The following is a 27,961-nucleotide window of genomic DNA, read 5'->3' as shown; positions in this document are numbered from 1 at the left end:
CCTATCTATAGTGTCAGATCTTTGTACCCATGAATTGTGCAGTCCCACATGGGCTGTGCAATCTGCTTTGCTAAATCCTGGGGTGTGGAACCCTCAAGGAGGGTGGACTCTATCATACTATTTTATATAAGGAACTTGAGTATTAATGGATTTTGGTAACTGTTGGGGTTCTGGAACCAATCTCCCCATAGATACTAAGTTGTCACTATTCTTACACTTGGGGACTTGTAGGATAAATTTCTCCTGGCCAATAGGAAATAATAATAACTATAGTTAATACTTATTGAGCTCCAAAAGATGCTGGACTTTGTTCTAAGTACTCTTAATAAATTAACTTACCAACCCTCTAGGATATGTACTATTTTTATTCTAATTATTAAGATGGGGAACAGAGGGGTCAAGTGACAAAGGGACAAAGCTTGTAAGTGTTGGTACTGGGATCTGGACTCAGGCAATTTGGTTCTACAGTAATAATCATTATCACTCATCTACTCAAAACCACTGTCTTAGCTTGGAATTCAAATTTTCCAGCAGTCTGACAATTAACTCCCCCAGTCTCTTTTTTCATCATTCATTCATTCATCCAATCCCTTCATTCGTTATTTAATATTTATTGAGCATTTACCTTATGCCAGGCACTGATCTAAGTCCCGGACCCAAAGGGCTAAATGTGCTAGGTCTTTTGGGGAAGGGAAGGGATACATACAAATGTGAAAACACTTATTTTATGAATTCTGTCAGCATAATCAAACCACTGATGAATTTGAGCATGAAATTTAATTTTTTTTTTTTTGGCTATGACCATGGCATGTGGAAGCTCCCAGGCCAGGGATTGAACCTGCTACAGCAACAATACTGGATCCTCAACATACTGTGCAACAAGGTAACTCTGTAACTTTACTTATTTTATGACCTAACAGTTTTCTTTTATGAAAAATGACAGACTCAATTACTTACAATAATGGACATTGTTCTAAGGGCTCTTAATAAATTAACTCACTTACCAACCCTTAGAACAATGTCCAGAATCTTTCAGTACCTGATTTCTCCAAACACTGCCCCCGCTTTCAGAGTAACAAGAACTTGAGCACCATCAGCACCTCCAAGAACTTGGACTTCTCCTTGCTTGATGATGTACATCTCCTTGCCAATTTCTCCCTATATGCCAAATATAAAGAGGAAATGGTAGTAACTTTTTTCTTGACAATTATGTCCTAAATTAAGAAATATAAACTCTTCTAGAGGATTAAATGTAGATGAAGGAAGCAAGGAACACCAGTGTAAAAGTATCTTAACACTTGAGGTAGTTTTGGACATTGGTTAGACATATCATGTGAAAGGAAATTATTAGGAAAGTGATACTCTCCAGAATGTGAACACTGTATGCCATTGTTTCACATTGTTTCCAGAATGGGCATGGATAAAGGAAAGAACAGATTTTAAGCATGGTCTCCTTAGCTTTGGTGACCACTGCTATTGCTTTAAAGAAGTTGCTTGGTTTATCCAAAAAGCATGTGTTACAGCCATTCAAATGTCAACTCCGCTCTTCTGTCTATAACACTGAGGTCTGATTGTAGTAATTGGAGCATAGGAAACCTTTAAGCCATTATTCTTGTTCTCTATTGAGAGGAAAGTGTTAATGCAGCAGGTTGTTTTACTCAGTTCTTGCTTATCTCTGGGGACTCTGGAGCTGGGGAAGTGACCCTTGTTCAAGCCCTGAAAACTAAAATTCTGAAATGTTCACATAGCCACTGGTTAATGATGTTATTCTGTATGCTTTAGGCAGTGTGGCAGGATATACAAGGCTGTCAACACTGTTCAATGTAAACACAATGATTTATGATGTGTGCTTGGTATCTAGTTTGGAATCTGAGCCATGGCTGGTTATGCAGCTATGTGACCAGCCCCATTTAAAATTTTTGGACTCCAAGACTCTGATGAGTTTCCTGAGGCAGAGATATTTTGCCCTTGTCTCCATGGTCCCCAGTGGGAGATAAAAATGCATCCATGTGACCCTCTCAGAAGTAGGACCTGCTTTCTCTAGCCTTTGCCTATGCATATCTTCTCCCTGCTGGTCCTGTGCTGTATGATTTGCTGTAATAAATATTAAGTGATACATATAATTTTATGTTGAATCATGTACATCACTGAACTAGTGGGTGATTGTGGAACTGTGCAACATATCTTCTCACTCCAGGATCTGAAAAGAATAAATATGTCTCACAAGAGACCTAAATGGCACTTGGGTCAAGAAAAGTTGTTAAACTTTATTATTATTATTTTTAATCTTTTTTAAAAAATTGAAGTCTAGTTGATTTATAATACTAGGTTAGTTTCTGGTACATAGCACAACAGCTATTCAGTTATATATATAATACATATATTCTTTTTCAGATTCTTTTCCCTTATAGTTTATTACAAAATGTTGAGTATAGTTCCTTGTGTTATACAGTAGGTCCTTGTTGGTTATCTATTTTACATATGATAGTGTGTATATGTTATATTTTAAACCGGTGTGTATATTACTAGGCAAAATATTTAGATAATAGTACCTACACATCTTAGTAAGTTGAGTCTTGGGCTATTAAAAATATTAGCATACAATAAATTCTCTTAAAGGTGGTTTAGGATTATTCGAATTCATCCAGTATTTGAATTCATCCAATATTCTTTTATTTTTTTTTTAAATTAGAGTATAGCTGATTTATAGTGTTGTGTCAATTTCTGCTGTACAGCATAGTGGCCCAGTCATACATACATACATGTATATATACATTCTTTTTCTCATATTATCTTCCCTCGTGGTCTATTTCAAGAGACTGGATATAGTTCTCTGTGCTATATAGTATGACCTCATTGCTTATTCTCATCAAATATTCTTGTTAACCATATTTTCAAAGGATTAGAATACACTAAAATTGATAAGATTAAACAATGTTGATTATAGCTTATGCTCTGCAATGGCTGAGACAACGTCTATTTCATTCCTGAGTGCTGAGCACAGGGATTATGACATAGGTGCTCATTTATGAATGATTTATAAACTAACTATTCTCTGGGGATTTTTGAAATCCTTTAATATGAAGGGTTATTTTCCTAAACATTAATTATTGTCATATTTTAATTGTTAGATTAAGGTTAAATTTTTCAGACCCACTTCTTATTTAATATCTATGACTGAAATTCTCATTTTATCTCCCCATGACCTTTATAAGGAAGTTAGAATATTATTACTTCCATTTTACGGAAAGAAAAATAAAGGTTAAGATCGATGAATCAACATTTGGCTGAGTAACCAGTGCTTCCCGTGACAGTAATTAGAAGGAAAAGGAAGCCTAGAATGCACATTTCCTAACTAAGCAATGCAAAAAGTATATTTAAATTTTGCATAGTGCAGAATATTATTCTCAAATATAGATCTAAGTAGAAATTCCAATACAGATGGACCTAATTATAGTTATTTCCATGATATCAATGCTAATACATCTTGTATTTGCCAAGGACTTTTAAAATTCATAATATCTGATTTTTCATTGTTTCCTATTTTAATGCTTATATTCCTTCTATCAGAACATGCTATTTTATAGTTTCAAAGCATTTTCATAGATATGAACACATTTAATTCTTGCAAAAATCCCAGGAAGGTCAAAGAGGAGAGATATCATTATTCTTATTTAAACATTTGTAGTAGAGGCTTGAAAAGTTAACTGTCTTGAGCAAAATTACAAGGCTGACAGATGATAGCATTAGAACTAGACACCTATGTCACTTAATAATATAATATACAGATAGACCATATCTAATGATGAATCCAATATCAAGATTGACCTCTTTAAGAATGAATACCATGGCTATGAATTACTTTAAGAATAAGAGAAACTGTCTAAAAATTAGTTTTCCAAGAGATACTCTAGGAAGTAATGATTAGGACAGGGTCATATTCCTTAATTCTTTGCATGAAGTAATTCTCAAGGAACTGGAATGATTTTTCAAAAGCAGTTATTACAACTGACTGGAGGGAGAAGTACATAATGGGTACTTAAATATAGTTCAGCACTTTTAATTATTTTTTAACGATCATTTCAATAATTTTCCAAGGAGATCTGGCATAATCAACGAACCAAAACTTCCACTATTTCTTGCATATTTCTAGGCTAATTTAAGACTTTCCTGCAAGTTTAATTAGCATTCAAATGAAGTAGACGTCCCTTAGAGAACAAGGTCTGACAGCATGTGCAAAATAAGATCAAACCAAGCTCTTATGGTTGCTTTGTGTGTAGAAATGCAAGCCCTTCATGTACAATAGGTAACACTTAGAGAGAAAGCACTTCAAATTTTGGGGGTTCCTGTGTAGAATGCTATTTCTGAGGCTAGTGGGGCATTGTGACACTCAAATTAATTCTTGCAAATTAATCCTGGGAAAATTCCCAAATGCTCTTTGAAGGAGTCCAAGCTATCCACTTGGTACTTTAGGGCCATTCAGAGGATTAAGCAAGTCAGCAAACTCAGTCTGAGCCCTGCAATTTCTTCAATTATTTGGACTTCCTCCAATGCAACATTTTTTTTTTTCTTACCTTTTCCTACAGTGATTTGTGGAAATGATAAAGCAAAAATAAAGCTGAATTCAGCTATTAAAATCCGGCCAAGGCAACTTTTCCTCTCTGTCAATATCTGCTATTAATTCAATCACTTCTTAAAAATAGAAACAAAGAAATGTGGCTTGGAATCTCATGGCTTTTTATTTCTGCTCCCCACTCCCATTCTTTTCTCATCTGTGTTCACTGATTTTGTTTTTATTATTGAGTGATGGATGTGATGTGAGGAAGAAATTAGAAATGAGAAGGCTGCATCTACTCTGCATTTCACACTTTGTTAAGCAAATTTTCACTGCCCGTGGGCATGGGTGCTGAGGCTTCTATAAGTTATCTCAAATTTCAGTCCTTGCTGCTATTGGAACAAATTGAAAGGCCATTTTGGTGCATTAAGGCCATGTCATTCCCAAGGCTCGAAAGGGGTCCTTAAACTGAGCCGTGGTTTGTACTTCCCATTTTCATGAAAATGATTTCATATCACCAATCTGCCTACTTTTTTTTTTTTTTGTCTTTTTGCCTTTTCTAGGGCCGCTCCCGCGGCTTATGGAGGTTCCCAGGCTAGGGGGCAATTCAGAGCTGTAGCTGCTGGCCTACACCACAGCTTCAGCAACGCGGGATCCGAGCCGCGTCTGCAACCTACACGACAGCTCACGGCAATGCCGGATCCCTAACCCACTGAGCAAGGCCAGGGATGGAATCCGAAACCTCATGATTCCTAGTCGGATTTGTTAACCACTGAGCCACGACGGGAACTCCAAATCTGCCTACTTTTAACTTGTAATGATTTGTGTGGGATTCTACATTCTTCGTTCCCACAATATCACGATCCCTCCTCCATTTTTCCTCTTTTACCGCTGACAGCTCCTTTTCAGGTGCCCTGTAGGATCCTTCATTGATTTCCTTCATAAATACCGTATTCTTCAGAGTTGGTCTTCTTCATTTACCTTTTCTTGAGTTTCTTATGAAATCAGTTTCCATTTTATGCCAGTCCCCAAAGATTTACCTCCAGTTCTGTCCTCTCTCATGGACTAGATCATTTCTACCTGTGTATTAGTTATCTCCACTGGGTGCCTTAAAGTGCCTTCCACTCTATTTGACTGTCTTTCACCATTATCCCAGCTGATTACTTGGTTCTATTCCTTGAATACGTCAAGCTTTGTCCTGTCTCATGTCTCCAAGTCTTCACCTAAAATACTGTCCTCTCCATTTTTTTTTTGTCTTTTTGCCATTTCTAGGGCCGCTCCCGCGGCATATGGAGGTTCCCAGGCTAGGGGTCGAATCGGAGCTGTAGCCACCGGCCTACGCCAGAGCCACAACAATGCGGGATTCCAGCCGCCTCTGCAACCTACACCACAGCTCATGGCAACGCCTGATCGTCAACCCACTGAGCAAGGGCAGGGACCGAACCGGCAGCCTCATGGTTCCTAGTCGGATTCATTAACCACTGCGCCACGACGGGAACTCCCTCTCCCTTTTTTTTTTTTTTTTTTTTTTTTAACTTGAGAACCATTTCTCTTTATATTTTCACAAAGATCATGTCTGACAACCTGATAATCTCCCCTTTCCTGAGTCCCCCAATCTAAATTAAGTGCTTCACCACCACAGTCTCCTGTCAAATTCTATTTTTGTTTTATAATAGTTAACACATTTTGGAGTTATGCATTCATGTAATTTCATTTGTTATTGTTTGTGTCTTCCATTAGGCCAGTGACACTCAACTTTGGCTGCAATTTAGAATCATCTGAGTGCTTTCAAAAAATATTGATCTGTGGGGTCCACCCAGACCACTTGAATTACTGGATATAGAACCCAAACTTCTAAGTTCACCTGATTCTGGTGTACACTGTGAATTGAATACCCTGCTGCTGGACTATAAGCCCCTGGAGGACAAGAACCATCCTTTTTTTTTTTTTTTTTTGGTCTTTTTTCTTTTTTCTTTTTAGGGCCCCACCAGAGGCATATGGAGGTTCCCAGGCTAGGGGTCTAATCAGAGCTATAGCTGCTGGCCTACGCCATAGCCACAACAATGCCAGATCCAAGCCGTGTCTGCGACCTACGCCACAGCTCAAGGCAATTCCGGATCCTTAACCCACTGAGTGAGGCCAGGGATTGAACCTGCAACCTCATGGTTCCTAGTTGGATTTGTTTCCACTGCGCCATTATGGAAACTCCAGAACCATCCTTTTTCATTTGTTGCTGAATATATTCAGTACCCAGCACAGGGCTGGTCCATGGTATTTCAAAATTATTTATTCCATGGAGTAAATGATACTAAAATTTTCTAAGTTTTGATTTACCGTAGTTCTGTGCACTCCCTCTGAAGATACAATTCCCTCCTTTCTTCCTTAGCTCATGTGAATACTTTCCTCCCTCAGGAAGTCCTATTCTTTCTCCTGGTTCATGCTGATTAATTTTTTTAATCACCTGTGGCACATGGAAGTCCTCAGGCTAGGGGTTGAATTGGAACTGCAGTTGCAGTCCTATGCCACAGCCATAGCAACACCGGATCTGAGCTGCATCTGCGACCTATGCTGCAGCTTGCAGCAACGCTGGATCCTTAACCCATTAAGTGAGGCCAGGGATCGAACCTCCATTCTAATAGACACTATGTCAGGTTCTCAGCCCTCTAAGTCACAACAGGATCTTCTTGCTTCATTTTTAAAGACAGGTTGACTAACGTCTTCTCCAGGAAATCTTCCAGTATCCCAGTGGATAAGTGTCTTCACTCTGTGTCACTCTGCTTGTGCTTACTTCTGCCATGGCACTTAATACATTATTTTGTTTTTTCTATGTTTCATTATGATTGTTACCTTCACAACTGATTTAATATCTCAATATTTAAAACTCAAGGTCATTATTTCTTCTCTTCTTCCTTAGTAATCAGAGATATGCAAAAATGTTCATTTTATAGTTCTTTGTAATAGCAGACACTTGGGAATTTATTATTGTATATATTTATAGACAAGAATATTATGCAGCTTTAAAAAAGGAGGTTGTATATTTATTAATAATATGTAAAAAGTTTCTGTGATACATCCTGACATGACAAAACAAGTTTCAAACATAAGTAGGTATGATGCCGATTTTATAATTTTTTTTCCATCAATAGGTAAAAAAACACAGATTAGAATATATTAATATTGGCTATTTCTGGGTGGTAGAATTTTTGTCTTTGTGCTTTTAAGTGTTTTCCATTTAAAATTAATGAACATGTATTACTATGTAATCGCAAAAAGTACAATAAAAATTTTAAAAATGTGGTATTTATTATCCACTAACTGGGTGAGCTAAATAGAGGTAACTGATGGTTTGCCAAAGACATAAAAAGGGGGGAACCACCTCTCATTTCTGTAACTTTTCCCAACATTTGGAATTAATGCGGTGTCACAATCAATGGTTTACATTTACACAAAGCAAATTTTTAGACCACCCACATTTATATTCTATAATTGTAAGTAATGAAATCCATATTGTCTTGCTCCATTTGAACTCTGAGAGCACATTATCACTTTAAAGAATTGTATCTCATGATTAGTTCTATACTATGGAATTCACCCTGGACAAATTTTCTTTAAACTATTCACTTGACTTATGTCTGAACTCTTCAAATGTATTTATTTACTAGGCATGTATTTGAAAAATAGCACATACTCACCTTTTTGCAGACAAAGTCACCAGGTAAATAGACAATGGATTTCAACCTTAGCAACATGTCATAAATCATCTGTGTATCACAACCCTAAAGAGAAAAATAATAAAGAGAAAAATAATTCCTACGGAATCAGCTAAAAAGCCAATATTCCAAATAATTTTAAAATGCAATATTAATAAACAGTAATAGATGATGTCTGCATTAACTCTAAAATATTAATTGCCAGTAGATATGGACTTGTCTTTACCCAAAATTTAGAAAAAAAAATATCTATAATATAATGGCAAGAATTTGGATTCTGGTCAGTTAGATTTGGTTTTTAATCCTGTTTCTACTACCTATTGCTATGTATCTATGTATCTCATGCCGTCAGTCTCAGACTGGAGAAGCTATAGCTTTTGGTTATCTTGAATGGAAAGAAAAGGCAAAAGCCAACAAGAATACCTCCAACAAATACTGCTGAGAAACTGCTATGAGCAAGCCTTTGAAACATGCCCTTGGTGCAATCAAAGATGAAAGAGAGTAAGTCTAGTTGGGAAAATGTTTTATATAAACAGAAAAGCTGTAATTTGTGGTAGATGTTAATCATGTCATAAGACATCCCAAGTAAAGATCTTTAAAAGTTTTAAGAGGAGCAGGGTTTACTTCTGCCTGGGAATAGAGATGCAGCAAGAAGGTACTTGTGTAGGTGATGCAATTTGAGTCATTTGAAGATGACAGTGATTTGTATTTGCAAAGATTCACAAAGGTCCTTTCAGGCAGAGGGATATTTACTTTTTCTTTACTTGTTATGTATTTGTTTTGCGCGTAAATGATCATATATGCTCAAGCAAATGACAAACATTAATTTCTTTCTAAATATTGTTATTTTGTTTTCAGTAAAGATTCTCTAAATTTGTAGCTCATGTGTCCTATTTCTTTTAATGCTGTCATTGATTCAGAGTCATTTCATTTTGGAAATTATTCTGATTGCTCAGATGTCTCTTAGGAAAAAACACAAACTTTGGATTGATTTTAGGGAACTCCCCCACTAAAGAAAGTTGGTATTCTTGTTATTTTTGAGAAAATTCATTAGAAATATATTTGGAAGTTCTTAAGCTTAAATATATCTGGGTATCATTGCAATGAAGTTAACTCTCAATCATTCATAGCTATAAAGAATAATAGCATTATTATTATTAATGATCAGAAAGAGAGTATCTAAAAACCCATTTACACTTACTTCCATATGTACAATTTGAGTTTTTGGTGTTAAATTTTACAGTTATAGTTTGTAGGGCAAAATAAAGTTATTCATTACTTGAACAATTCTTGTTGGATTGAACTTTAATGACAATTCCCAACTGTATTAAATTATATTCATTGGAATTACTAATGATTTTAAATGTTGTTTTCCATGGCAATAATTCTATGAATATACAAAGGTGTTTGTGGCAGGATTATTTTCAACTGAAGACAACAAAATGACAATCTGTGGGCAGATAAAAATATTGAAGATTTCCAGGTTGCAATAACCATAGAGTGGTTAAAATAAATAAACCAGTTTTCTCTCTATACATAGATATGATTGATTTCAACAAATAATGAGGTCTGCATAAAAGCAAGCTGTAGAATATATTCAATATGACTCTGACTATGAAAAAACTATACAAAATAATACTGCCTATCATTGATATTTATATAGATAAAAATAAAATAAAAATGAGATTGGAAGGATATCCCTAAAATCATCTTAGTGGCCACCTCTGGGGAGGAGAAAGGAGAATGGAATAGGGGATTAGAATTGATGAGACTTTGACTTAATTTTACTTATATTAATAAAAATAAAGTAAAACACACATCCCAATATCATTTGGAGGAACAAAGTCCTCTTTGTGAAGGAATGTTTTTCATCTTTTCTATCCTTCAGCTTAGCTCACCAGCAGAAAGCACTATAAAGAAACCCAATTAATAGAAAATGTTGGACCAAAATAGGGGATAAACCCTAAAATAAATTAGCAAACAATTTGTGCTTTCCTCAGTAGAAATGCCCAAATATATGGATAGCAGTTAGCTTATAGCTTGGATTTCCTCAGAGAAAAACATTTAAACCATTATAAGTACGAGTTTTTATCAACATACTTGCATAGTATGTGTATTAACTCATGTAAATGGAACATAGTAGTGTATAATAAAAAGTACAATACAGGAAGTTCCTATTGTGGCACAGTGGAATCAAATCTGACTAGTATCCATGAGGATGCAGGTTCGATCCCTGGCCTCACTCAGTGGGTGGAGGATCCCATGTTGCTGTGAGATATGGTGTAGGCCAGCAGCCGTAGTGTCACTTAGTCACTTAAGCGATTCTCTCCCTTAATGATTGCTTTACGGACAAGAGCCACTGGCCTTGGGGCAGCTGTAATTTAGGACTAGACTCTTCCCTTCTGTATTTTGGTTTAGTGAAATCAGTTTGCATCATGAAGTCATTATATTTTATGATGCATTTGAGAACAATTGTCTCCCCAAGTGACCTCCCCAAATGATTATTTTTGTGTGATACAGTTTGGCTCTATTATTGTATGATTAAAAAGAATTATACCCCAGCATTTTAATCCTTATAATGCACCTCCATTTCCTTTATAGAAGTAATTAGGGAAATTTCTGATTTAGAGAAAGTCGGAACACAGTTATTGCTTCATACATGTTCCTTTTTCTATAAAGTGAGAGTACCCATGTAAATGTCAATATTAACATTATATTAACACAATGTTTGTATTAAATTGTACTATTTTCTTATTTTTACCTGTTTAATTCTTCCAACCTCTCTGTGTTGCTTAGCATTAATTAATATATTGTTAACACTCTTGGCTTTTAGATGAAGGAACACAGGCTCAGAAAGTCTACTGATTATTTTCCAAATGTCACCCATGCAATAGGTGTCAAAGGAAGAGACTCATCAGACAGTGAGTGTGTGTGTATGTGATCTTCATTCTGAGCAACTCAAGGGAAAGATTTATGTATTAGTCATTTCCATACACCCAGGGTATTGCCAGTGCTTGGGGCATGCCAGACACTAGATAAATATGGGCTGATGTGTAGAATGAAGTTGTTAGAGATTATTCCATTTTCAACACTGGAAAATTTGGTGGTGTATAAAAACTGTTACATATTTGAATAAAGCTTCTGGCGATTTGAATGAAGTTGGGAGAAATACAATTGAACACAATTGTAAAATTGGTAAAATTTATCTTTGGATGCTTACTTTCTCAGTCTTGAAGGATATCTCCATTTCTAGCCTCCTTTGAAAAGGAACTTAAGATAGTATCAGTAATATATAACTCACTATGACTTTAAGTCACCCTCAAGTATAATCAGCAGTTTTCAGGGCTTTTCTCAACTCAGCCTTGTTTATTATAAAAATAAATGCTTTGTTCCATATTAAACTCCATTCCCACTGAGCAAATGATGGATGATATGTCTAGGACAGGGAATTCTGAATCTAGTTGCCCATGCTGTTGACTCTGCCAATCATGCTACTGATAGGTAGCTGTTGGGAGCAGCCAAGTCAAATGCGATAAATAATTGGTAAGGTACTATGATGTCATAACTCACTGAGTTCTAAGTGATAGCAGACTTAACCCTAATTTTAACAGTTTCAAACACTAATAGAGTCATTGGCATCAAGCTTTCCTTGAGAACTGACCATAATTCTATTTTTCTAGGAGCTTCAGTATCACATAGTTAAAGTGAGAAGTCGCAAGTTGGATGGAACCCTGAGGATTCTAATCCATCTTCTTATGATTGGCAGAGACATACACTGATTTTACTCATATGGAAACTCCCTTGGAATTGATTCAGTTATAATTCTTGGTAATAAGAGTAATAATAATAATATAACTTACTACATTCAGGGTATTGATATAAGCACTTTATATGTTTTAAGACACTGAATCATCACACAGCAACCAAGGGTGTCATCTTATTTATTTAGAGTTTCCTGACCCTTCCTTCCAGGAGGCACGGGAAGACAAGAACTGTATGAGAGTAGTGTCTGGGGTATCCCAGGAGTGCTTTAGACAGAGTAATTGCTCAGCATGTGTAGTTGAATGGAGTTCATCTGGGGTTATAAACTCATTGTTCAAAATACTTTAAAAAGTCTAGCAACAATGCTACAGTTACTGATAACACCAGGATTAAAAATAAGGTTAAAAATGAAAGGTAGTAAGTCTTCCCGTAATGCTCTGATTTCAGGCCCTAGGGAGGAAATATGCGATTAGACTGTCATGGCCGGAGGATTCTTCTGTGATGGGAAGAAATAGCTTTACCACTTCCAATCCATTCCTGGCTCAGTCTGCCACTCACGTATAAAACTCTTCCTCCACATATTTCGGGCCACTGAAGTCACATTCTTTCCAGGTTCTACTCGGCACATAATGACAATGAGTCAAGTTCTGTTTGGGATGAGTTCTGAATTTTCACCAGAGCAGAAGATAATGAGACATTTTGTGCTTTCCTTGTCAGACTGGTGGTACCTACATTCCCATTTTGGTGTCTCTGGGTCCTTCCTTTCCTAATATTTAGCAGAGGGCTGTTTCAGTTTCTAAAGGATGAAATTTTAATTCCAGACACTAGGTGGCACAACAGAACTTTTATTAAATTTTTCCCCAATTTTTATAATTTAGTGGTAGAAGCAAAATGTGTTTTCCTTAGCACAATTTGATAAAATATATTTAAAAATCAAAATCAAAATATTACATCATCAGAAAGGAAGGGAAACTGCCCAACCTCATAGAAATGAATCACTCCTTATTGGCCTAACACTTGATTTAGGCTGGAAAAACATGTGATCTGTAAGGAAGGGAAACATTTTTGTGAAAAAAATTTAAAAAATATGACTATTCATCTCTAAGCTCTTTAGAAACTCTGATGACCTCATGCAGAAGCAGAAAATTTTGCTAATTAACCGCACTTGATTTAAGCAAATTTTTTTGTGTGAAAGTCTGTGACTTTATTTCTACCTGCTTTGATTAAGAGGGAGAAAAGGTCATGAGATTCAAGGTCTTTTCTTAGTAGGAGAGTAGCAAAGTGTGTGAATTTAGATATCTGGATATGAAGCTAACTGACCTGCCAAGTCTAAGTCTGTGAAAATTGCCGAAGGATGGCCTTAAGCCTGAACTGGTTTTTGACTCTAGGGAAACTTCTCGGGATTTTATCACTTATCCATGACAGGTCTGGTGGAGAACTAAAAAGTAGCATCATCGAATGGTTAAGTTTGTAGACTGGAGTAAGAAAAAAAAAAAAAAAACAAACCCAAACAAACAAACAAACAAAAAAAACATGTTCAAACTCTGTCCCATTGCTTCTAGCTCTTTGGTCTCAGTCAGATAAGTTGTTGGCACTTTTTGTAAAATGGGGATTGTAAAACTTCTCAGAGGCTTGCTGTGACAGTTAATTATCAAAGCAGATAATACAGTGTAGCACACAGTCAGAACTCCATAAGCAGTAGCTATTGTTTTTGAGAAGATACAACTTGGCTAGGTCATGGTACTCAGATGTTTGGTCAAACACAAGTCTAAACATCACTGTGAAGGTATTTTTAAGATAAGATTAACATTTAAATCAGTAGACCTTCATTCAGGAAAGCAAGGTACATACCACTTTGTGGGTTAGCTTTACCCAGTCAGCTGAAGGCCTTAAGAGAAAAATGTTTGAGGTTCCTTGAGGAAAAGAGAATTCTGCTTCCAGACTGCCTTTGGACTTGAGCTGCAACATTAACACTTCCCAGGGTCTCCAACATGCTGGCCTGCCCTGAAGGTTTTAGATTTCTCAGCCCTCACGACACGAGATATTACTTAGAATAAATCTCTCTCTCTCGTTCTCTCTCTCTCTCTGTATATATATCCTATTGATTCTCTTTCTCTGGAGTACCCTGACTAATACAGAGGCCATGGAAGAACTGGCTATAGCAAGGTATGTGGTGACAGCAGTGGAATGAAGGATTATGGACAGCAGGGACCACTTTCATGTAATGTTGTTCATATTACAATGTGTGACACTCCAGCATTACTTACTTTACTTTTGTTAAAACATTAGGACACTCATTGTTCCTCTAATATTTAAACAAAATTTTCAAGTCTAAAAGGAAAGGAATATAAGCACATCTTTTTTTTTTGAGTTTTAAAAATTGAATATGATACACAATTAAAACAACAGACGTGTGTCTCTGGAAAAACTGAAGCAAGTTTACTTAGATTCATTTTCTGGTGCTGCATTGCAAACAAATTCTTCTACATCTGTATCCATTCACAAATTTACAAAATGGAGAAAAGTCCTTGTGATATTTTTGACTCAGGGACCAAGATATAAACCTAAAATATTCTTTAGGGCAACTTAAACTAGGTATTTGTGAGTTAAAAGGTTTTTCAAGTACCTTTAATTTACCCTGATCCTGAAGATTGGAAAGCTACAAAGCATGACTGCCAGCCTCCAATCTTGGTGTTAGATCTTTCTTCTCTTCTCCTCTCGCTCTTTTCCTTATCTCTTTCTCTCTTTCCTGCTGCCTGCTTTTCAAAGATACGGACAATTCATTTTCAGGGAGAATTCAGGATTTTTAACCATTGACAGTCACCCTTCTTTGTTATCTCTGGATATTCTGGTTTATTCAATGTATCTTCATCTTCTGTCTTTTGTAAAACTGAAATTTGTGCTGTGGGTTTCCCCCTTTCCAGCTTCCTTGGCCCCTAGGACTGGGCCCACATGCCATGACCTGGCTTCAGTTCTAGATTCACTTTTGGTTGTTAGCCTAAGTTCTGGTCCTAATGAGTGGTAATGAGACACCTTCTCAGAAACCTCTTCTTTTTCACTCTGTAGCCTCCTAAGCATCCTCTGGACACACTTACTCCAAAGGCTTCCTCCTTTATGTCTCAGCCCTTGAAGGCATAGGTGGCATTCAATGACTGAATCAGTAACAACACATATCAACTGGGTCTAATTTATGAGGTAAGGGTGTAGGTTTGTTAATCAAACTATTTCCTTTCTAATAGCAAATGTATATAAATGACTGACTGTCTTGGATTCAAAAAAGGAATAAATTTAGGAAGATTCCATACCTGCTTATTTCCTACCTCATTTGGCTTTAGGAAAAAAAAAAAACACTTTTTTTTTCATTTACCAGAAATATAAATAGAAACGGATTCTTTCTGGAAGGAACTACATCTTTAATGGAAATGTCAGGAAAGAATGAATCTATGTTTATGTACAACGTTAGCCAAGATGTGAAGATTTAACCTTTTTTCTCAGTCGGATGTTGCTGATTTTATAGATTTCCAAAAATATATGTAAAAACAAAGGAGAAAACTCTGAGGCTGAAAACTAAGTTTCCAAATAAGAGATAATCCCATAAAAGTCATTGGTATATAATTTAAAGCTTTTGTTTTCTTTAAAAGAGAGCTGGTCATGCAAATTTAATTAAGCTAGCTAGTCATTAAGTTATACAGAATTTTATAATGTTTAAAAATACCATTTAGCCTTGTAGCTGTCATACGTTTTTTTGGCCATAATTTACAGTAACATGGACATTTACATTGTGCCCAGTACACGCATATGTGTACGTGTATTTAAAAAATAAATAATAAAAACAAAAATTTTGTAATATAATGCTTACCCTTACTTATGTGTAAGGCACTCTGATATTTTCTCATCTTTTTTTATATGCCTGTTATGACCTATATAATTGATTTCAGGATCCTCCAACGGATTGCAAGCTGTAGCTTGAAAACCGCTGTTTATCTAGATGAACCTGTTAACCGAAATAGGAATCTTTTCCCAGTCTCCCTGATAGAGGATCAGAAAACTGTGCACATTTCCTTGATGCTTCTGCTTTACCAGAGCTTCCATTGTAGCACTCCCACTAGAAACTGGGAACCACTTTCAAATTAGGAAACTACTTTCCTGTAATCTCCAGGAACTGGCTCCAGTACATCCTTCCTACCCTCCCTTCTCTTTCCTTCTCCTTCTTCCCTCTCTCTCCTTTCTTTTCTGAGATCTTTACTCAGCAGTTATTCTGTGTCTGAAACTGTGCTGTGCCCTGTGGGTATCAAGACTGTTAGGACCAAGCCTTTCTCCAAGGACATTTTATTTCAGTAGATGTGTTTGCAGCTCAGAAATAGGCTTTTCAGTCGAGTGTTATTTTGCTGGACAACATAGAGTAAGTCTTAGTCCTTGTTCATGGACAGACATGTACATGTAACTTCTGCTGCTCTTGAATTAATTTTTCTCTGTAATGAAATGTCCTCAATACCTACACATTTTCTTTTGAAACTATTCTTTTTATTTAATGGATGAATAATTTATATGCAGTGAAATAAACAATTTTAAGGGATAGTTAGATCAATTTTGACAAATGCATACACTGTGGAGCTTCCCTAGTTAAGACAAAAAAATTTTATCACCCATCAAGTTCCCTTATGCCTCCTCCTAGTTATCCCCACTCCCCACTAGAAGCAGTCCTTGTTCTGATTTGTATCATTATAGAATAATTTTATTTCTAAAACCATCATTTTGCTGTATCCTTGGTCCACTACTCAACCCATACTTATCCCCTGAAAAACACTCTTATTTGTCAAAGTCTTTCTTAAAACATTATTTGCAACAATGTTAATATAGATGTAGTAGAAATAATCAAGAAAACTAATATTATGTTAAAATTCAGGGCAATGACCCCTGTTAACTTATGTGGAGTTTGAGGTCAACTAAAACTCCCAAGTGTAAAAAAATTGTTATAAAACTATTGCTCTTTTATATTTATAATATTTAATTTTAGGACTAAATTCAAAATTTTACTTTCATGCTTGTGGAAGTTAATCTTGGCTTTGGTCGTTGTTTCAAAGTATTCAGTTAATTTTAAGTTTCATAATCTAACACATTTAAAACCATTTCTCTAGCTTTGTGCCATCTGCCAATTTGAAAATTGCATGGTTTATATTTTCATTAAAATCTTGATGGAAATTTACAACAGGACATATCAAGAAAAGAGTCTAGGATACTGACGTAACTCTAGTTTCTTTCCGAGTCTTGGGTTAAGCTAACAATGAGTGACTCTGACTAACCATTTGACATATAGTATCTGCTTCTTTATCATGTCCACAACAGGATCGATTATGCATTTTCAAAGCATATCCTTCTGTCTGGATTACGTCATAGGGGATCATATCTAGTTCCTGGTTTAAAATCCATCAATACCTTGATTTGCTCAAATTTATGGCTCCAGCTTGGATCTCTCCCTCGAAATCAGATTTATTTATCAAACTGCCTACATGACATTCTATCTGAACTCTAATGCCCACTTTAAACTAACACATCCCCAAACTGTCTATATCTACCCTCCTTACCTTACATTTACTCTAAAATTCTCAATTTTGCAAATAGTATGTTTTTCCTGTTCCTAGGCTTAAATCCTGAATCATCCTTGATATCCTCCCTCCCCCCTTTTCCCTTCCACCATCAAATAGCAAAAACTGTGGGCTCTTCCTTTGAATACATCCAATATTTGGCCATTTCTTAACTCTACTCCTACTATCCTGGGTCTGATCACCATCATCCTTATAGATGTCTATAGATCGTTACCCCTATCTATTTGACCTCCCTGCCTGCCATATTTGCTTTCATGGTCTATTTTCATACAGCAGGAAAAATAATCTCTTTCAAACAGTCCAGTAGGTCACCTTCCACTCAGGGTCTGCAGTGGTTTTTGCACCTTGGAGTACAATCCAAAGTTTATGCTACAATCTCCAAGGCCCTCTATTAACTTACCCCCTGACTCCTTCTCCCTCTTTTTATTCTCCTCTGACTACTTTTGCTTTCCATCACTCTGCCTTCGCTCCAGCCTCTCAGCTTGGGGCTTCGTCTCATCCATCCTCCTGTAATATTCCCTTTCTGTCCATCCCTCCATTCTGGCTCCCAGTACCTGCATGGCTCACTCCCTTGCTTCTTGCAGTCCTCTGCCCAGATGCTCAATTGCACTTCATCAGAACAGAACTTTCAAGCTCAGTACTACCCTCATTCTCCTTAATCTGTTAAATTTTGTTTACAACATTATCACCTTCATACATGTTATATATTTATTTTTCATTCCTTTCTTTTGGAATTTAAGCTCGATGTGTGTAAGTATTTGTTTTCAAGTGTTGTATTCCGAGGGGCAAAATTGGTGCCTAGAATATTGTAGGAATTTAATAAATGGTTGTTGAATGGATTAATTAAATAGATGAATCAGTGAATGCCATACCCAGAATGAATGTTAGGTGAGAAAAACTTACCTGTAGTATAATGCATTGAGAAGAAGGTTGTGACATGAAAAACATGCAAAATGTTAAAAATTTCTCTGTCGTACATTTTTTTTTCTTTTTACAACTGTACCTGTGGCATATGGAAATTTCCAGGCTTGGGGTCCAACTGGAGCTGCAGTTCCAGGCCTATGCCACAACTATGGCAACACCGGATCCAGGCTGCATCTGTGACCTATGCCACAGTTTGTGACAACACCTGATCCTTAACCCACTGATTGAGGCCAGGGACCCAGCTCTCATCCTCATAGAAATGATGCTGGTGGTTAACCTGTTGAGCCATAATGGAAACTCCTGGCATACTTTTTTTTCCCCCCTTAAATCTAGACCTCTGTATTGAATCTGGCCATGTAAAAAGTCTAAACTGAAAGCATTTGTGTTGGAGACATGATTAGGTATGATTCTCTGTTTGTCAGACCAATCCAGAGCTAATTTGGGGACTGATCTGTCATGCGTTGCCGATGTACATTTGTAAATGGGAAATGATGTGCGTAGTAGCAAAGACATAGAGCTGTAGAATTTAATTACATTTAAATTCATGCAGGAAGAGCCTGAAGAACTCTTCTTCTTTGACACCAATTAGGAGAGAGAGGCTTCTGAAGAGAGAGCCATAGTTTATTTGACTCTAATTTCACATAAATTTTCCAGATTATTTTGATTTTGTTAAAACATAAGGCAGAAAGTCCTACGTGCTGTACTCAGCAAGAGATTTGATTTTTACAGAGAAATTGATATGGTGATTTCCTATGAATTGGAAAACTACTTGCCTTAAACAAGTCGACTTTGCTGATGATGCTGAAGTTCACATCAATGGTGAGGGCTAACTGCATTGTGGTTGGCAGGGTCTCAAGTAGATCAGACTCATCTTCACAAAGATAAACACATCAACCCACAAAGCAGAATAATTAATATAAAAGACCAAAGTTTGAGAAAAATTTAAAATAGAGGAAACAAAATATCAACTCTTTTTATAAATACACAGCTGCACCATAGTCTATATTTTCATTACTTCCCTTCCATGTACATATCTATCATAATAGCACTATGACATTCAAGACAGAAAAGAAGTATTTTCGTCATTGGTGACATAATAGTTCTGAATGATTCCAGAACTTTGTGTTTGCTGATTTGAAGCTTAGTGATAATGGGTCCAAGACTAGCAAACAACTGGGATGGGAAAGATCTAGGGCTTATCGTATGATTCGGCAGACCAGCCCTAACATCCTTGGGATAGCAAAGAATAATGAGCACCATGTAGCTTACAGAGCTCTGTCCCCATCTTATTTGAACCTCATGACAACCCTAAGGGTAAATATTCCTATTCTTGTGTTCCAGAAAAAGAAATAAAATTGTAACTGAAGCTCAAAGAATCTGTAAGGGACTTGCTTATTTGTGCATAATTGGTGGGTGGCTGAGCTGAGAATGGAATAGAAAAAAAGTGATAAGTGAATAAATTCAAGTTATTGTTATTTACTTGCTCATTAATTCAATGAAGTATGTGATTATATTAAAGATTTTTCTATAGATGAATTAGAAAACAATGTGCCTCCAGGCTGATATAATATTCCATGAACAAAACTGCCCATTTTTAGTCTACAGTGTAACATGGGTTTCTGAGGGTTGATTATTATTATTATTTTTCGTCTTTTTGCCATTTCTTGGGCTGCTCCCGCGGCATATGGAGGTTCCCAGGCTAGGGGTCAAATAGGAGCTATAGCCGCCAGCCTACGCCAGAGCCACAGCAACGTGGGATCCGAGCTGCATCTGCAACCTACAACCACAGCTCATGGCAACGCTGGATTGTTAACCCACTGAGCAAGGGCAGGGATCAAACCCGCAACCTCATGGTTCCTAGTCGGATATGCTAACCACTGAGCCATGACGGGAACTCCAGGGTTGATTATTTTTGATGTTTTCTTTTTTCTTTTTTTTTTTTTTTTTTTACAGTGGCACCTCTGGCATATGGAAGTTTCCAGGCTAGGGATTTATTTGGAGCTGCAGCTGAGGCCTATGCCACAGGTGCAGCAGCAATACCAGATCCAACCGGCATCGCAGCCTATGCCACAGCTTGTGACAATGCTGGATCCTCAAACCACTGAGTGAAGACAGGGATCAAACCCACATTCTCATGGAGATAAAATCAGGTCCTTAACCCACTGAGCCACAATGGAACTCCTATTTTTGATGTTTTCCTACATCTATTTAGAAAAGAAAAAAATTTCTATACTATATCAAGAAATGGCAAAACGACAAAAAAGAAGAAAAAAAAAAAGGAGTTGGAGCAGTGACCATAGGGAGATAGGGAAACAGCCTGTTATGGCCCCTCCTCCTGCCCTGCCCTCCTGCTTTGTCCTCGGGAAGCTGGGGATGTTCAAGAAAAAGGTATGTTATTTTCGCCATTTAGATTCAGGAATGCATTCTTCCAATGGTTGGTGCAAGAGTGGCAGAGAGGAGAAAAAATGGTCTTACCAGTAACAACCAGCGGTTCTTATTTGTTTTTATGACCCTTTGTGATTTGGGAATCATGTAACTTGCCTTCTGAAGGCAGTAGCTTCTTTTTTTTTGGCCTCTCAGTAGCCCTAATCCCTATTTTTATATTTTATATTAAGGAGCAAACTAAAAGTTGAATCTGACTGTTGTCAACTAGCATATTATCTTTAACTTATTTTTTTACTCTTTAAGTAACATTATTTGTGACACCAGTTTTATAGTACCATGGTCTGTGTGCCATGCAGCAGGTTGGAAGTGGCCTGATAAAATCACTATCCTGACGGTGATATTGCAGAGAGAGCAAGGGTTTGGAGAACAGGTGCACATCTGAGTTCCATTTAGGCCATTTTCTGTCTCTGTGCCCTGGGCCAATCTTTCATTTAGAAGCCTCCATTTCCTTGTCTCCTAAAAAGGGTTGATGATATCTAATTTCCCCCCATTTTTTTTGGTGAAGATTATATGGGAGTAATATGTGTAATATATAGTGTCTGGAAGCACTGAATAAAACTCTATCTTTGTCCTCCCAGGATTTGCATAACCAGTAAGTTATGTATAGATAGTTAAGAAAAAATCACACTGTATTAAATTAATGCTTTAAAGATTATTTAGTTTTTTCCCAATCTTTTGTTCAAATCCAAATAGTCTCTGCTTCTACTCTACAGGATTTTCATTATAGGACAGAGTTTACAGGGATTTTATCAGTAATTTCCATGCTTACCTAGCATTCTTTGAGAGTCCCATGTGTATTCATACCAAGTTCGGACCCGATTCTGCACAATCTTAGGAATGGAATAAGTATTCATGTAGGCAATGGTATGATCCATGCAGATGCGGAAGTTGTTCTGATTGGCTGTAGCAGCCCCAATTACATCTTGCATCTACAATTACAAATACAGTCACTCCATACCCAGCAGAGGAAGTGGAAGAGCTACTCTAAGCTTAGTTGAATTAAGAGTTCTCACACGACACATTCCATTCAAATGAGGACTACTTGATTTTTAACACACTGATATTGAATCCTAATTTCAACCATTTACTTAAAACATTGCGCAAATCCTATCTTCTTTCTGATCCAATAAGGGCAACAGGACCTGTTTTACCTACCATGTGAGAGTTTTGTGAGAATTCAGTCACATGGTGCATGTGACTGCACAAAATCTTCTTTGCAAACTTGTATATTACTGCAAAGATGTTAGTTGATATTTTAAAACTTGTATATCTTGGGCTTATGCAAGAAATGTGCAAAGAAAGTTGAGCAATTACCTGGCAGAACAGCTAGTCCATTTTGGTGAGTCTCACTTTGAAAGCATCCTTCATAGATTTTGCAGTGTGGCTGGCTATATAGACTCCATTCATCACGAAATTGCAACCTCTGTACTTCCCTTTGTGTTGTTTAGACAGATAAAATCAAATCTCATCATGCTTAAGGCATAGCATTCAGCAGAAGTTGAAATGTGCAGAAATTACTGAAGCATCATCTACTGCTGTGACAATACTTAAGGAACTGTCAGGTTTTAGTTCTTGGATGTTTATAACTCAGCCATAAAAACCCACTCTAGGTTAAAAGCTGATCTTTAAGGTCTCAGCACAAAAAAGATATATAGCTCGACTCTTCCTCTCACATAGAGGGAAGCAAGTGATTGTAAATTTGCTTTGACTGTGGATTTATAATAGGGAGGAAAACCTGGGCCTCACTTTCATACTCTTAAGACTTTGCTCATTCATTCTAGTAGCTGAGCCTTTTCTGCTTATGGAAAAACTACTCATTCTTTGAGGTCTAGATCAAATGGTTCTTTTATTGCAATGTCTTCCTTGGTTTCCATCTTTAGAGTTAATAGGTTCTTCTACCTGTCAAATTATCTGCTGAGCAGCTATGCAGAGAGTCAAACTGGGTACATCTTTTTCACTTCCCGACTTAAACCTTAAGGGCTATTCTAAATATTCTTCAACAACCTCAATTCTCAGATCCTTTTTTTCCATTACCCAGTCACCTAAGGCCTTGAGAAGTGGGATATTAGAGAATGGGTTGAGAGATTTAATACAATTTTAAATTGGAAGTCAAGGGACAATTAAAGCATTATTGATCAGTGTTGAGGGCTGAGACTTTGTGGTAACAGTCATCTGAATGCATTATGTGCAATGCTGGATTTTGATGGTGCAGGTGGCGATGATGTATATTCTAAGATGTGTGTTCCAGGTGAAAAGAAGTAAATGTCAATCTCTATGAGTTGTATGTGAGAAAAGAATATTGCATTTAGGATATGATGATCACATCCGGAGTGTAGTTCTTGGTATGGTTATATGTGAGAAGTTTGAATCAGTGGAGATTTTGTTCAGGGCTTTCTTACTTTCATTTCTAACTGTCCTCCTTCTCAGCATCTTTTATTCACTGTGAAAGTTAAGGCACAAATCTCTCTCTCTCTCTCTCTCTCTTTTTTTTTTTTTTTTTTTGCCATTTCTAGGGCCGCATCTGCGGCATATGGTGTTTCCCATGCTAGGGGTCTAATCGGAGCTGTAGCCCCCGGCCTTTGCCAGAGCCACAGTAACACAGGATCTGAGCTGCGTCTGCGACCTACACCACAGCTCACGGCAATGCCAGATCCTTAACCCACTGAGCAAGGCCAGGGATTGAACCTGCAACCTCATGGTTCCTAGTGGGATTCATTAACCACTGTGCCACGACAGGGACTCTTAAGGCACAAATCTCTATCTCCTGCCTCAACCTTTCTTTTGGGCTCAGGGTCCTACATTTTTAGTGGCCTGATATTTCTTCTTGTTCCTGCCGAAACCTTACAGTCAATGTAAAGGCAGTTGTGGTCTGGTATATAAAGCAGCACTTTCAGACTTTCAAGTGCATATGAATCACCTGAATTTCTTATTAAAATGCAAATTTTGACTCAGTAGGTCTGGGCTAGGCCTGAATTCTGAATTTCCCAAGTGATGCAGTAGTCCAAAGACCACTTAGAGCAAAATTTAACTGGAGATAGACACAGTTTTTTTAACTTTGTAAAAATTGCCTTAGATACAGTAAGCACTACATACATGTATGTTAGACTTTATTATTTTAATTAATATTATATGGCCTTATCATGACTGTTTGAATTACATATATGAATTAGGGATGCCTCAATCTCTTTAAACTAGAGTTTTCTCAACCGCAAAACAGAAAATATTGAAGGGGATCTGGTTATCTCACATAGATTTTAGGAGGAATTATGAAATAACATTACTTTTACCATTTATATTCACATTAACTGCATTTCTCTATAAACCAGCATCTTATTTTCTTTCTTTCTTTCTTTTTTTTTTTTTTTTGTCTTTTTGCCATTTCTTGGGCTGCTCCCGCGGCATATGGAGGTTCCCAGGCTAGGGGTCCAATCGGAGCTGTAGCCACCGGCCTACGCCAGAGCCACAGCAACTTGGGCTCCGAGCCACGTCTGCGACCTACACCATAGCTCACGGCAACGCCGGATCGTCAACCCACTGAGCAAGGGCAGGGATCGAACCCGCAACCTCATGTTTCCTAGTCGGATTCGTTAAACACTGAGCCATGACGGGAACTCCACCAGCTTCTTATTTTCAATCACTGTTAATGCAGTCTCCCCAACCTTTAAGATTATTATAGTTTATACTTATAATTTTTAACTGCTTGGTCTTCATCTTTCAAACCTAAATATTTTCTAGATAGAGTTTCCTTTACAGTCTTTCTCACTACTTGATTACCACATTCAGGCTCAAGTTGCCATATTGCTGAGTATGTGTTAACCACTTTTTTATTTTTTGTACTTTGATGCTTTGATACCTGGGACTATCTCTGGAGTTAGCTAATTCTTAAAACAGCAAACAATTCTAGTGGAAGTGCACCTTTCATAGGCAAAATAGCCAATCCAGAGCCCGTCTTCCAGTGGCCTTCTTTATGGGCACTTCTACATGAGGTTAAAATCCACCTTCCCTAATCACCCCAGAGCCAGGTAAGGCAGCGAGAGATAGAGAGATAGTTCCCTACACCCAATAGCCTGCTGAAATTATCCAAACTAGCCAATCTTAATCCCGCTTATCCTGCTTATCCTCCCACCAGTTCCTGGTGTTTTTCTTATGTAGCCCTCTTGGAAAGGTGTACCCCCTCCTCCTGGATCTGTTTATATAACAGACTCTCTTTTTAATGTCAGTAGTCTCCTGATTTGGCCTCACCATTTCTAAGTGATAATAAACCTGTATTTTAAAACAGTATAATCTCCCTAACTCATATATATGTTTGCTAAATTTACATTTATTTATTTATTTATTTATTTTATTTTTGGCATGTGCAAGTTCCTGGGCCAGGGATGGAACTTGTGCCACAGCAGTGACAATGCTTAACCACTAGGCCACCAGGGAACTCTGAATTCATATTTTCTTTTGATTAAATTTTAAATATCTTCTTTGTTCAAAATTCTCCCCTGGTTAACTTCCCATTGCTCTTAGGATTTAGTTCAACATATTTAATTTAACCTTCATAGCCCTTAAAATGTCTCATCTCTAGCCTTATTTACAAGTGTCTTTCATTCCAGTTGCTCTGATACTCTATTTCCTCAAACATATCTTGTACTTTATCATTATTGTGTTCCACACATTATTTCTGATTGACTGAAGTACCTATCTATAACTATTAAAACCTCTGTGTTTTTAAGATATTGCAAATACATTCTCCTCTATGAGACCTCCTGGGAACTTCCCTTTTCTGATCTAATACAAAGCTTTCAAACTCTCCTTTGGCACTTGCCATGGAGAGCAGCCCCTTGACATTCATGGAGGTAGGATTTGAGTTTTGACTATTTGTAATCAGCTTAAAATGTTATAAAGAATAGTTTTCATTGCTCAGTTTCATTGAGGCATGGGTTTGTTTTATACCATTGTGTGAACCAATCATTTATCTAGTGTGAATAATAATTTAGTGATTTTTGTCTATCTAGTACATAAATCTCAACATTGCTTTTTTTTTTTCCTTTTTTTTAAAGCTGCGCCTGCAGCGTGTGGAAGTTCCTGGGTCAGGGACTGAACTTATGCCACAGCAGCGACCTGAACCAAAGCATTAAGAGGCTAAGTCCTTAGCCTGCTGAGCTACCAGGGAACTCCTCAACATGGCTTTTTTTCTATCAAACATATAATATGTAAAGTGCTCCCCAAAGAAATATGACTTCCAAAGATGCTATGTGGTTGAGCTTTTTATTTCTTGTGAATCTGAGGATTCGCAAAAGTGTTGGGTTCTATCCCTTGCAAACACCAACTATCACTGTCATTCAATAGAGTTATTTGTATATTTGTTTTACTTTTTTACTAGACAATGACTCCTTGAGAATAAGGATAAGGGGATGCCATAATAGATATTTATAAACCAATGATTTATTAATTAAATTATTTTGGATAGCATTTGGAAGCCTCTGGTTTAATGGATTTTAACCCAGGAATTTTATGACAATATTTGATAAGTAAAGAGAGTTTCTACAGTTTTTTAAGGAACACCGAGGAAGAACTTCTTAACTAACTTAGAAACTTTACTCTCTGCGAGACTAACCTGACACTCATTCTCTATAGGTCTTCTGATAGATTTAATGGATTAAAAATTGAAAGGTAATGTTGACCTATTCGCATTACCTTCAATTTATTAAAATAGATGAAAGTCAGTTAAAAGAAGCACCAGATGGATTTTGATTGTTCCTCTGTAACGTTTAAGACTTGTTAGCCTTTCAAAAGCGACAACTTTATGTATCTATGGATTCACATCTCAATTTACCTGACCAATTAAGCCGGAGAATACAAAAACTCCAGAAAAAAAATTCAACAGTTGAAAAACAATTTCAAAAGTTGTTTGTGGTTCTGGAAGGCCCCCGATGGTAATTAAAGTTCGAACTGCCCAATAATAACACCTAAGATACCTGTGAAAAAAGAAGATATATATATCGCTTTTTACCATGACAGTAAAATACCCCTATGCTTGGGAATATAGATTATTACTAGATTTAAACACATTTCCTCCTAAACCAGATTTTCTTTTTGCAGGTGGCATTAGCAAATACCATTTGTAGTAATGTAAATTTCTTGATAAACATTGAAATGACTAAACAAACCCAAGGAGGGCATTTACTAGCTGTTCCATTCCCCTTATTTCCCTCTGCAAAACAAATCACCATAAAATTTAATGGTTTAAAACAACAACGATTTTATTAGCCTCAAAATATTGTTGGTCAAGTATTTGTGAAAGGGCCCCCAGAGATGGCTCGTCTGTGCTCCCCGGTGAGAGGATCCTCAAGTGACTTGAATGACTAGAGACAGCTGGGAGGACTTGATTGAGGCCAGAGGTCTGAGACCTTGATTCTAATTGTCTTTTTTTTGAGGGGCACACCCATGGCAAATGGAAATTCCCAGACTAGGGGCCAAATTGGAGCTGCAGCTGCCAGCCTACACCATAGCCACAGCAACACCAGATCCGAGCCAACTCGGTGACCTACACCACAGTTCACAGCAATACCGAATTCTTAACCCATTGAGCAGGGATTGAACTGGTGTACTCATGGATACTAGTCGGATTTATTATCGCTGAGCCATGAAGGAAACTCCATATTCTAATTGTTGACTGGGTTCCTCTGTTCTCCAGGTTATGTCTGTTTGGAATGTCTAGGTTGTCTTCTCTCACAGTCTGAAATTGAGCTAGGATGGTTGGAACAGCTGTGGCTGGCTGGGTATCACTCTCTTTTCATTGTCTCTCAGGATGACTAGCTTGGGCTTTCTTACATCTTGGAAATCTTACCGAAGGAGAACTTCTTGCCTGGTGGCTGGTTTCCCCTGGAGTGTTAGCAACCCAGGCAGCTGTAACACTTCTTATAACTCAGAAGCCCTGAACATCTTAATCTCTTGTCACCTATATTTGT

The 27,961-nt window shown here is 37.1% G+C and overlaps 1 protein-coding gene across 3 annotated transcripts in view; it reads right to left on the bottom strand.

Annotated features, from left to right (window-relative positions):
• CNGB3 (cyclic nucleotide gated channel subunit beta 3) overlaps window positions 1-27,961 on the bottom strand; it is a 150,430-nt gene that overhangs the window by 23,068 nt on the left and 99,401 nt on the right. For all 3 annotated transcript variants that reach the window (XM_085021127.1, XM_085021128.1, XM_003125585.7), the window contains exons 11-15: window positions 26,827-26,968; window positions 21,772-21,931; window positions 19,331-19,428; window positions 8,248-8,331; window positions 1,040-1,158 (exon numbers count right to left, since the gene is read on the bottom strand). In XM_085021127.1, coding sequence (XP_084877253.1) covers window positions 1,040-1,158; window positions 8,248-8,331; window positions 19,331-19,428; window positions 21,772-21,931; window positions 26,827-26,968 — 603 coding nt within the window. The remainder of the gene's footprint in view (window positions 1-1,039; window positions 1,159-8,247; window positions 8,332-19,330; window positions 19,429-21,771; window positions 21,932-26,826; window positions 26,969-27,961) is intronic.

Source organism: Sus scrofa, chromosome 4, assembly GCF_054392235.1.
Source record: "Sus scrofa isolate SSC_HxYL_T2T_F1_AM1 chromosome 4, Sscrofa_HxYL_maternal_Yorkshire_Landrace_v2.0, whole genome shotgun sequence".
Classification (NCBI taxonomy): Eukaryota; Metazoa; Chordata; class Mammalia; order Artiodactyla; family Suidae; genus Sus; species Sus scrofa.
This window is presented reverse-complemented; position numbering and strand designations above follow the sequence as displayed.